Consider the following 12771-nt stretch of genomic DNA (forward strand, 5'->3'; position numbering starts at 1 on the left):
TAGAGACAAACTCATGTCTGCTGTCCAAGAAAATATGTACTTAGAAATGGCAAGTTCTGCTCAGAATGTTTAGTATCTACAAACACTGCTTAAGGTGTACCTGTGAAAAAGAGAAGCAAAAATAGGTAGCTCTAATGACAGCAAAGCTGTCTTCCCTTCATTGAATTTACTCCTCACCCTCTTTAGGGGAAATATCAACTAAAGGTAAATTCTAGAATATGTCCTGAAGGCTGATGTTGCCGGAAATTTCTCTGCCATGTTGCAGGTTCTCTTCAATCCACGGAAGCTATGTTCCACATCATGTAACCAAGTGTAGCAGTGTTAAAGACTAAACATCAGACACCATTCACTTACAAGCAGTTATTCCAGCAAACATCTCAGCAAATCTAGGATCTCTCTCTTGGGAGAAGATAGCATCAGGCTTTTCCACAGACTTTCCACCCTCATGAACGTTAGCTGGTATACTTGGAACAGGCACCTGTTGAGATACACAGAGGAAGGTAATTCTCTCCATCATATTTGATGAGAAGGAATTCAAGGATAGTCACAAAGTACTTTTAGTTTTTCTGAAATCTAAGATTGCTTTATGTTTTAAAAGATCAGAGGCCAAAAATAAAAGCTTGAGAGATTTCACCTGAGATAAGTCATAGGACGACAGCCCATCTCTTTGATGTACTTCAAGTTCTGCTTGCTGTTGCTGCAGTTGTCTGCAAAGGAGACAAAATTACTTTGTTACAAAAACCAATTAAGATACAAAAAGGAACAGCCACGTCTCTTATTTTATACTCCGAGTGAAACGTCTCTCAGGTGATATAGTATATCCTTTCCTGTGAAATTAATAGGTTTTTAAAGCTTCCTCATTGAGAAAGACTGCAGCACAGGAACGGACCAAAGCACATGAAGATTTCTCCTGTAATATCACAGAAATGTAGAGGGCAAATAATGTAGGATGGAATCTGACCTCCCTATAACGGATTAAGAATTCACTATTAAAACAGCAAGAATGTCTTCTACATGTTAATGATGAATATACCAGACCTCTTCACTGATCATACTGAACAAGAAACCTCCAGTAACATTAACACAGAATTATGCCAGGCAGTAAGAAAAGGTGATCAAAGCTCTGTCTGAAGCATGTCAGACATAAATATGGAATAACCTGTTGAGCTAGAAAAGAGCTGCATATAAATCCCTTTGCAATACAAACTATTTAACATGCTTTGATTCTAGTCTCATCAGGATCCAAGTGCAGAGTCTATTAAATTTTTGAAAGCTTTTAAGGCATTGAATATCCAAAATAAATTCCGTGTGCTACTATATAAAATCAAGACATTACATAAAATCAATTTGTGTTGATTACTGCTACAGAAAATACAAGACTCCTTTCCATGCTAATCAGAACTGAACAAAAAATATCCACTGTTTAAATGAGATAAAAATCACTGGAAGTAATACCCTTAATCCAATCATATAAATTTAGGAAAAATTAAATGTGCAGCAGTGTCGTGGTTTAAGCCCAATAGAAAAATACTTAAAAGCAGCTGCCAGAGGCAATAAATGTTTGGGGCCATTTGGCAGAATGAAGAACTTTAGTGCTGAAAACCCTTCACATCTTTGAAATGCACTTAATTTGTGCTTAGTGTCAGATGCTGTTACTTAACTATGACAATTAGCCAATATCATTGGAAGTCATGAGAATTAACTGATAAGTGACTTGTAAGGACAACATGAAAGTGGCAGTAAGTCAGTATATTCACATTTTATATGTGCAAATATTGCCTTTATATACTGCATTTATACAAACACACAGATCTTTCATATACCTGTAATATATCCAGCACAGTGATCTTCTGAATAAAATTCTTCACTCGCTTTTAAAAATTCTGAAAGGAGGCAAATTCAAAGCTCCTAATTTATAGAATCAAAGCCAGTTACATTCATTGTTGCTACTGGACACTTTAAAATTACTGTAACAAAAAAGCTTCTACACAAAAAGCCACTGTGCAGTACAGCTTACCAGAAATAAAACCTAATCCTCTTGAAAGGACTGCATTAAGAACAGAATTTTACTATTAAAATGTAAATTTATGCTTTCTTGTTCGGGCTTATATGATCCCCATGATGGGTCATTAGGAACCCCACTTGCCTAAGCACAGGTTTGTCTGACTGTTTAGAGACAAGACAAACCCCACTTTAAGCTGGGATGGCAGAACACGAGAGCCACAGGGCCTTGCCAGCACACCGCTGGCTTTGAGCTGTGCCCAGGCTCCAGCCTAGGCAAGCAATAGCTCTGAGCTCAGCATCACCTTCACTTCACAACTTCCCATTGAAAGCAGCGTGCAGCCACCAGTCCAGCTGATAAATAGGCACAACAGCTTGAGATTTCCCTGTAAGAAGCAAAGCATTCACTGCATCCTTTGTTTGAAGAAGCAGCATTGTGATGGAGAAGGCAGAGTTCCTTGCTCTGGCACTGGCTAGTACCACAGGAGGCTCTGACCCAGTCTCTAGAGGCCAAGCTGGGAGCTTGCTGGCATTGCAGCAGGAAGACTGCCTGTGTAATGACAAAAAACCTCAGCAGCTGCAAGATCATCTAAATGTTTTCCACTTTCCATCAACAGTTGCTTTCTGCCACTTGGTCACAATCAGCAAATTACTTCTGGCCTGAGGATGTGCAGAAGAACGTACAATCTTTATGAGGCTCTTTGCTCAGTTAGCAAAGAGGAAATAACCCACTCACACCCAAATTTTGATAAAGATCAAAATTTGGATCTTTTGGAGATAAAACTGGAGTTGGACTGACAAGAAAGCTTGATACTTGCAAATGATACTTGACAGTGGTCACAGTTTCTGGCCTCTCTCTGAAGGAAAAATCATCCAGCTGAGAGGAATTACACACCATGTGGGTGTTCTCCCAGAGAGATACTAGAATGTGACAAGTGGTAATAGATGGGATTTTGCAAAACAGCAAGATCATGGATTTGAAACTCTGGAAAATCAGGACACATTTTTGGCCACAGGCTTCTATTTTAGATTTTTATCCAAATCTTCTTTTAAGTTTTAAACTATATAGATTCAAACATCAAGGCACTGCGAGACAAACATGCAGACAAAGTCAAATGACAATTTTGGCACAAACGGATGGGAACGTGAGGGAACTTTCAAACAAGGTAATGAAGTAAGTAACAGATTTTTCCATCCCTTGATACTTTTCCAGAGAACACTTTGCTCAGATACCAGTTACTAGCTTTAATGGCAAAATGGACAAAAACCTGTAACCTGCAACAAACAGCAGATGGGAGCAGATGGGCAAAAGCCTTCTGCTTGCCTTACAGTGTAAGAACACATAAGATACAGAATAACTTTTGTCCTGTGAGTAACATGCAAAAAAAAAAAGCCAGCACTCTCCAGGTCATGAGAGAGCCATGGATTTTCCACATGATTTTAGCCAACAGAGAATTCCTAAAAATTACCTCTGGAATGCAAAAAAATTCTCTGTTCACAAGCATAACATGCATCCTACTCCACAGAGCTATGGGAGGCAATTTAATCACGGCAAATCTATGGGGAAGTTTTTCTAAATACCACTCTGTGGACAATAAACACTCATTAAATCCTGTTGTTAACGTGAAAGCTAATTACACTGTTTCATTTGTTTTTACTACCACCGACCTGGTGCATGTGTCAATAAACAGCACATTAGGTCTCTTCTGTTCTGTATAAAGCATGCTTTCTTGATTCAGCCATATACATACAAATGAGCCAAACAAAACAGCATACTTACTCGTTATTTGTTTTGTAGGCACTTCTCTAACTTAGTGCTCCTTTGCCCTTCTCTATCTTTCATCTCTAATACTCGTTAAGCTGCAGTACAATATAAATACCACATTGTGCTAACAGCACTGAACTTTGGGAACAACCTCTCAAAACCATTTCCTATAAAAACCAGATTTAAAAGAGTATCGTCCTTGAAATCTGTAAAAGCTATGCTGCAATTAGTAAGACTCCAATACAAAACTAGGTTAGTATCTTCTGCTGTTGTTTGCTGCTACTCTAGAAATAGTTCAAATGATGCTTGAAACCTGAAAGAAGCTGTGCAGCAATTGATGGACCAGCCAACCAGAGAGAGCTGGTGCTTCACACCCTGCCATCTAACCAGCACTTTTGACTGAACAGTCAACACATGCAGGTCCCTTCAATCACCCAATCGCTAGACGATTTCTGTAAAGATGATACAGAACAAGGGATTATTATTGGTTTGGGCAAAACCCAAACCCAAACTCAAACCATCCTTTGGTTTCAATTTCAGTTTCACAGCTTCAAGAAGAAAATGAAAGACAAAGTTCCTAGCACTACAGGATATTCAACATAGCAAGTAAGGTATTGTTTGGGTCAACAGAGGACTCCTGCTTTACTGCAGGAACTCCTGGCTCCCCCACAGGTTCGGTATGAAACTGGGAAAGTCCACGGCTTGAACAAGGAATGGTTGAGAAAATATGAAGGATTTGATAGTTACTTCAAATTTACTTAAGAAAATGTATTTGGAGGAAAAGGGAAGATTGTGTGAAAGCTCCTCTGACACTGGAAAGGACGTAAGCCAGATTACTCTTTCTCTCTATGAACACTGAAGTCACTTGTTCCTTTTCTAGGCATCAGAGTAACCAAAAACAGGATTTGAACTTTAAAATTAACAGTCTCTGTGGTGACAGAGAAACAATATTACTGTATCCCTACCAAGTTGTGTTTATGTAATGCAGGCACATGTGCTTCCTGTGTCTGGTTTGCACAAAATGGGAGCAATAAAAGCCTTGAGGCAGTCATTGTAAAATCCTCTTTCAGACCTTCTTTTAACCTCCAACTCCAATTCACCTCTATGAAAAGGTCTGTCCAACACCAGCCTTGAGGGATCAGATAGACCACAGACAGCATGCAGATCACGATAAAGTCTTCAGCACCACTATAATAGACTGGCATTTTATCAGAATAGTTCATCTCTTTAGTACTCTGGCCCATGAGAATGTGAAACAGAAAGCATCTCTCCTACAAGCAGGGCTGATTCATCAGGCAGGCTGCCTCCCACAGTGATCTGTGCCAGCTCATTCTGAGAGAAGAAGTCTTGAGACTCGGGACAACTGCTGGATTCATAAATGCACAAATATAGGACTTGGGGCTTACACAACGGAACATCAGAACTTCCATGAAGGTCAGAAAAATATCTTTCTCATATATGTATATAATTATAAATATATATTTATATACATAAAAAAGACTTTCATGTAGTCTTTATCTGTCACCATGACAGATAATTTTATTCAAACACTGCTCCATCTGTATATTAAATAAACACTGATCACAATTATTCTTTCTTTTTGGAAATCAAACAGTCCCAGCTACACAGGAAGATGTGGTCAAACAGGGGACTCTTCTTTTCAGCCGAACACAGCACAAATGCTAAACGTTAAATGCCTCATTTCTCCAGGAAGTTTCTCTTGGATGACTACACCCAAGTGAAACTGAGAGAAGTTTTCTTTTTTTCTTTTTTCGCAAGGAACTAAGTGAACATTTGAACCTAATGTTTCGTTATCCTTCCACACCAAAAGCAAGTTTGGAAAGTTGACTGTTTGAAGCTCCAAAGGAGTATCTTTATAAAAAATAAAAGAGAAAAAAAGAAACAAAACAAACAAACCAAACCACCACCACCAAAATATCATCAATCCCTCCACAACTGGAACCACCACTGCCCTCTATAGTCTTTTGGGAAAATTCTGTTTACTAACCAACTCTGTTCATTTAATAGACATACACAGATGTATGTATGTACTGTGACATTAAACTATCCTGAGTTAAAACCTGATTTAAACCTAAATGTTTTAGCAACATTGCCTTTACAACGTCATGCTGAATTTTGAACTGCCTCAAACCTGTATGTTATGGAGCTGGCTATGTTAGCACAATGACACACACATCAACATATGTCTTGGACAGAACCGCCTACAACTGCAGTGGAAGGCACCCCTGCTTGGTCTCCATGTGAAGATGTTGCTGGACCCAGAGCATCTGATACTTTCACCAACATGTGAAGACAGCCATGCACATTGGGGTCAGTGCTGAACCACCAGTCCCAGCACGAGCTTCACAAGGAAGTGGAAATCAACAGTTACCATGACATATAATTCACGAGGCATCTAGGAAATCAGAAATCAAAACATGGCCCCAAACGTGAAAAAAAAAAAAAATAAAATTAAATATCCAGAAATGGGCAGAAACAGCAGCTCACTACAGTAAATCCTCTTTGGAAATCTGTCTTTGAAGTGGGAGAGAACAGGGGAAAACAGAAAACAGTTTGAATAATGCATTCTTTCTACTATTCAAAAGCAGATGTATATGGGTTGTATCTTGCCATCAGACTAGAACATTTTTGCCATGACAGGAAAGAGTGAACATCCTCTGTCAAAGTAGCAGCAGGCGACTTCCATATTAGGTCAACATTTCTGGGTTGTTATTCAAACTAGCAAGAGAGAGATAACAAGAGCCAGAAGCTGCCATAGTCCTGTTCACCACAGTAAGGGCTACGATGCCAAGCTGAACAGTATAGTGAAGCCTCAGCAAAAAAAACATTCCCAAGAGTCAACACGATGTAAGTCTACATCTCCACTTTTTGATCTGTGGATTCCTGGGAACAAAACACAATTAAACCAGCCTTGGACAGATTTCAGAAGTTGCTTTTAATTTCGCAGGCCTGTTTTTGCATATACAAATTATTTGGAAAAGAAATATGGGACAGCAGAAATGTGGAAATATCTATTTTGATGCACAGTGCAGACAGAGAGATATTTAGCTGTCTGATTTCAAGGCACATTTGCTTGTTTTCAATGAGTTTAACTATTCAGTTGTTTAAGCCTGACTTTTTTGAGTATGCAAAAGAAACTGAGCAAGCCAATTGTGATACTAGGTTTCAAGTGAGTGAATGTACAGCCCTTCTAGTTGTGTCCAAGGAACAAGTCAAGGAACACCGTGAGACACTTACTAGCTTCCTAAGCTCAAATGCCAAAGCCCCAGGGGTTTGGTTTTGCAAGTGGAGCTCTCAGCATGCATCTCCACTAGCAGACTGCTCGCTCAGCATTTCCATTATGCAGTCAAACAGGTTGAGATCTGAAAACCAATAATTTCTTCTGAAGTAAAAACTTGGCAAAACATCTTTGGTCAGACCAGAAGCAGATTTTGTTTTAGAAAGAGATTAAGTTTATATTAGAAAGAAGAAATATTTATAAAAACCCCCACATTATAAAGCAATGGTTTTATCAAGGCCAGATTAGCTTCTGCAGTAACTGGCTCAGAACTCGGGAGGCTCTAAAAGCTTCTCTGCTCAGTTACAGAGTGATGAACCTCCACTACAGTCCTCGAGTTACTTCCTCCTAAGAGGTCCAGTGACAGATTTCTGAAAATATTAATTAAAAGACAGGATGTTATAATTTCCCTCTTAAGATAAGGGTTGGATTTGCCCCCATATTTGGGGATATTCCACTTAACTGAGTATTGGGAAGCGTTCCCAGTCAAGCCTACTAAGGAAATGATTGTGCCAGTTTTCTGGGCCATAAGAGTAGAGAGCTCAAAAAGAAGATGTCCAGGACTAAGGAATGGTATGATCACAATGAGCATGGACACGCAACCCTCTCCTTGGCTTAGGGATCAGGCTAACCTTCCTCCAGTATCAGGACAGCTGGTCTGCTGCTGGAAGCTCTGTGTTAGTTTCAGGCAGCCTGGACTGAGATCAATGGACTTGTCTAATGACATAACAGATAAGTGACGTTTCTCCCCCAGTGCAGCCAGGCCCTGGAAGCATCACAGGATCATGACACAGAGAAACAGCTATGCTGTGAGATCTCACATTGCAGAAAAAACCTGTTATAGACCGCACTGTTACAGGAAAATAAAAGTAGTTAGAAACAGGCTACAAAAAAAATCAGAATGCTGCTTTACAGCAAAAAGCAATGCTTAAATTCTTTCAAAACCCCATACACGAGCATCTGGAAAGGCACATACTTTACATTAGTGTTGGTGCAGATGATGTATTCAATCTCATCAGAGTAAGGATTCTGAAATGTGAAGCTGCTGGTTCTTATCAGCATCCATTCCCGGTTTTTGGTGCGAAAACGATACATCACAGACAGGACTTGACCTTTCAGTTTCACAACCTGCAATATCATTCAAAAAGGTTAATATAAGGAGACTGCTACCTCCTGTGCAAATGAATAGAACCCAGCAATAACTGGTGTGTTTTAAACTTGAATTACAGAAAGCTATGGACACATTCTGGCTTTCAAAAGAGGAAAGAGTGAGCCACTATTTGAATGGAGAGAACACTGATAAGCCACTGTCCATTTTAATAGTATTAATGAAAACGGAGAGCAAATTCTTTGCTTGGACAGCCTATTTGTTTATAACTAAGAATTCAGACATCTGGCAATGCTCAGTTCAAATTCTGGTTTTGATAGATGAGATTTTGTTGAAGTCAACAGTTGGGCATCAAGTGAGAATTAAGAAGCAGCCAAGTAAAGTACACTCAAAACAATATTTGCACAGTGGCACTGTAGTTGCCTTTCATGTGGCATCTAAAAACCTTGGTTTAAGTCAGAAGAAAATTTATATTGTTCCAAGTCATTCAGCTGGCACTTACCTGGGCTATCTATGTTTATTTTTTACTGCTTTTCCACCAAGCTATCTCAGGGGTGCCTCAGGGATGGAAAGGGAAAGTCTGCTGCAAGGAAATGCCACATCTCATTGTGGATTGTTAATCCTTATCCACTGGGATTTATTTTCTATTAGCTATCTGCAGCCTGTATTCTCTAAAAGGAGAAAACCCCAGTATTTACCCTCTATTGACAGGTAACTGGATTAATAAAAATGCTTCAATCCTGTTTTTTCCAAAGGTCTGCATTTCAATCTGATCAACTGGATATGGAATTAAATGGAAAGAATGCAAATAGAAGATAAAAAGCCCTTTAGTAATGCCCAAGAAAGCTCAAAATAATACTGAGGCAAATGCCTATTTTTTTTTACTACTTTTGTAGTCTGAGTTCAGTGAGCGACATTCTTTTATCAGCAATTTTGTACCACCACACCCAGGGTAGAAACCACAGAGCCTGTGTAAAAGTGTTCAATCTGAACAGCATCCTACTGGACATCCAATAGCTATATTCTGGATTCTTTGATACTATGCTCTATTTGTTGATGTTGGCCTTGAGACTATCTCATTCCGGCCTGATTTTCCCACCCTGATGAATGAATTTATCTTCCCAAGGAAGTAAAAGCTTTGAGATGGATTCTGGCAATTGACCAAAAACTGTAAAACCCTCCTCACTCCTCTGTCATGCCCCAACCTGGTTCTGATACTGTCAGCAAGTTAGAAATGTCAAGCTTTGAGAGAGTTTTTAGAAAATAAGTGTTACTGGAAATCACAGTTGTGTTTTAACAAAGAGACTTCCATGGCCAAACTAACAATAATAAAACAAACTGCAGTGATCTATTGTCCTGAAGTCTGAATTAAGCAAACATTAATTCTGTAATAATATATAAAGAATAGAGATCACTAGTGGGAAAATCCTGAACTGTCTTAAACCAGTGCACACAAACAAAATAGCACAAAAAAAAATCAAAGCTAATATTTAATCTTTGCTTTCTTACATTCTTTGGAAATAAAAACCACCTGGTGCATAGCTTAACTGTTTACTTCAGCCTTTTATTGCATGACTGAAGGAACAGCCTAAGTCATACTGCTGCTCTACTGAACAAAAATATACTTAAAAAGGAATTGCCTACCAAAGAAAGAGCACACTATTTTCAAAGATTGGACACAGGTTGAGTGAACAGAAACTTTCACTTAATCTGCATTTTTTTCTGCTCTCTTTTTGTATGACCTTAAGTAAATCATGCAGGTCTGATCCAGCAAATCATTTGTGCACATGCCTAATAGTGAGTAGTGACAGTGAAGTCTCCAGCAACCCAGTTCTGAGATACTCTGGCAGCTTCCCACTGCCTGATGTCACTCTTGGTGAACACTGTGTGGACCAAGTCATTAACTTGAATGTTAGTTAGGCAGCCCTTCTGAGCCCCAGGCAATCACTCCAGAGACAGATGCTTGACATGTTATTATCCAGCAGCTCTCTATCATTGTCTCTTGGATAAATTAATGGAATCAATCATTTGGGCACTAGTGAAAAACAGCATATGTGCTCTTGCTGTTCTTGTGCCACTGGTGCGATCAGGCACAAATTCAGGGAGCTGAACCAGCTGAAAGCTAGTCCCAGCAAGTCCATCTGTGCTAGCATTAGGACAGTAGAAAAGGTGGGGAGGTCAGGGAGGAGAGAAGATGGGGAGTAGTACCTGACTCCTGGTGACAGCTACCCATCAGGTAGGTTGAGCTGCAACATCACACCCCCACCCAAGGTAGGGCAGAGAAGATAACTGGGTGTGGTGAACCTATGTAAAGCATCTAACTTTCACAGGCTCCTCCCTGCGAACCAACATCCTGAAAAGTCTTTGGCTGTTCTTTGAACTCAGCCTGCTCAAGGGACATTGAAATGGATGCAGAGTGCTCACAGCCTTTTCTGCCAGCTCAGCAGTGAGGCTGGTAGTCTCTGCCTGAAAGAGGGGATGGTGAGAAATAGCTCAGGAGTACCAGTATCCTACACTATCTCTAATGCTTCTGTAGAGACCATAACCTCAGTTTCATAATCTATTCTATCAACACAGAACAGCATCTAGTTGTTTTCCCCAGAGAGGCTTTCCAGGCTCACTTTTTGCATGCCATGCCTGAATAAATAGTTATACAAATTGTTTTAGAAGTCACTTCATATCCACACCTCACAGCTAAAAATACATCTCAGTATCCAACGCAAGATGGATTGTCAAATCTTGCTTGAGCTATAGGCTGTAGTTAAGAAAATCTGGAACCACTTAGATCAACTGAACCTCAGTAATCAGTTCAAACATAATATGCTACACTCTCTAGTGCAGCAGGGAAGGTGTTGAAAAGATCAGCAACAGGCAGAGGGCTTGGGGAAAGCACTCCTACTGTATGTCCCAGACCAATTTGTAACACTAAGCTCTACAACGGAATAAATGCCTTTGATATAGCTGATGTAAAAACATGGCCCACTGTAAAAATGAATCCAAATAAGTAACTCTTTCCATATGTTGTATATCTTTTGTTACTTCTCTCTGCATTCCAATTTCCTAGTAGGAAAAAGGGTCAAATTCTCTGTTGATGTGAAGTGGTGTAACTTCCATTAACTTATATTAAGTATATCATCTATGCTAGCAGAGAATTTAGGTCACAAACAATCCAGCATTAGGGGGGTAGAACTACTTTCAAATCAACAGGTAAATACTTTCAGTTGCCATTTAACGGAGTGGGATCTGTGCAGGCATCTCCAGAACAGCTCTAACTGTGAACACCCATTTAACTTTTTGTAAAAAGAAAGCAAAACATATAACTATGTTGACTTATTTCTGAAAACACAGCCAACACACATGCTGCATTTAAACTACCATTTATGCAGCTTAACTGATTACTAACTGATCAACAAATTATTTCCTATCTTGCCCCTCCTTCTCCTGCATAACAGAAGAAATACCTTGAAATGTAAAATAAAAGCTACTGCTCTGAACAAAATAGTAACAACAATAATAAATAAATCATGGAAGAAAAGGAACAGGACACGGCACCTGTTGGAAACTCTCTCTCAAATGGCTTTGATCTTCAGGATGGCAGAATTCTAAAATATCTTTCCCCAGAAGATCCTAGAATAAAACATAAAGATGTGTAAAAACCCCAAACCACAACATAAATCCACCTTCAGATCTGCAAGTAATCCTTGTAGACGCTACATCTACCTGCCTTAGTGGGACTACTCAGTTAACCAGGGATGAATCATACAAACAGGTTTGTAGGCATCATATCCCACATTGTATTTGTACTGTTGCACAGATATATGCATTTACAAACAAATTTTAAGTGATTTTTTTTTTAATAACTGTGAAATGGTGTCTTGAAGAGACTGACATCCTCTACTACAGCTCATTTTATGGCACTAGTTTTTGTAAAAACAATAAAGCTACCTAAAGTCAAAGTAAAAGGGAAAAATAAATGAGCAAGAAAGTTTTTCTTCCAAACTGCAACTATTGAGAGTTATCCAAGGGAGAGTTGTGGTAGTCAGGATTTCATTTACTATTCTACCCAGTTCTGTGACTAGCCTCCTATTCAGAGGAGCAGATGTAAGCCTAAAGGATAACAGATGCCATGAATGATGTTTGCTTACTGCTCAATAGATTGGCAGAAGTAAAGATCTACAGGACTAAAACTCTCTCCAAGCACTGTTAACTTTTTATCACAGAACTGTCTTCAATGGAAAGGTTTAAAGCATCTGCATATTTGCAGTGCCTCACTGACCTGGGGCTGGTAGCCAATGACGCTGATGCACCTTGGGTCGACGAAGGTAATGACTCCATCAGAATTGTGCCTGGACAAGAACTCAGTGGGGACCGACATGCCATTCATGTCCATGCACACTGGAGAGCTGGTCACCTAGGACCAAATTAGCCCACAGAAGTCACCTTAAGTCAAATTTGATTACATAGCTAAAGAACAAAATCTGCTGGTAGTCTGCTAATTACTAAAGGAGGTCATGAATAAAACAACAGCACAGATAAATGAGACACAACAGCCCTTAGTCTAGTTTGCAAATATCTCACCCCAAGACACCTATCTAGACT

The 12771-nt window shown here is 39.4% G+C and overlaps 1 protein-coding gene across 1 annotated transcript in view; it reads right to left on the bottom strand.

The window, feature by feature from the left end:
* ARNT2 (aryl hydrocarbon receptor nuclear translocator 2) overlaps nucleotides 1-12771 on the bottom strand; it is a gene marked incomplete at its 3' end in the record, with an annotated part of 101872 nt that overhangs the window by 13788 nt on the left and 75313 nt on the right. Inside the window, exons 10-14 of the mRNA XM_080626788.1 lie at nucleotides 12449-12583; nucleotides 11725-11799; nucleotides 8041-8192; nucleotides 635-707; nucleotides 355-478 (exon numbers count right to left, since the gene is read on the bottom strand). Coding sequence (XP_080482914.1) covers nucleotides 355-478; nucleotides 635-707; nucleotides 8041-8192; nucleotides 11725-11799; nucleotides 12449-12583 — 559 coding nt within the window. The remainder of the gene's footprint in view (nucleotides 1-354; nucleotides 479-634; nucleotides 708-8040; nucleotides 8193-11724; nucleotides 11800-12448; nucleotides 12584-12771) is intronic.

This window comes from Psittacula echo, assembly GCF_963264785.1.
Source record: "Psittacula echo genome assembly, chromosome: 10".
Taxonomy (NCBI): domain Eukaryota; kingdom Metazoa; phylum Chordata; class Aves; order Psittaciformes; family Psittacidae; genus Psittacula; species Psittacula echo.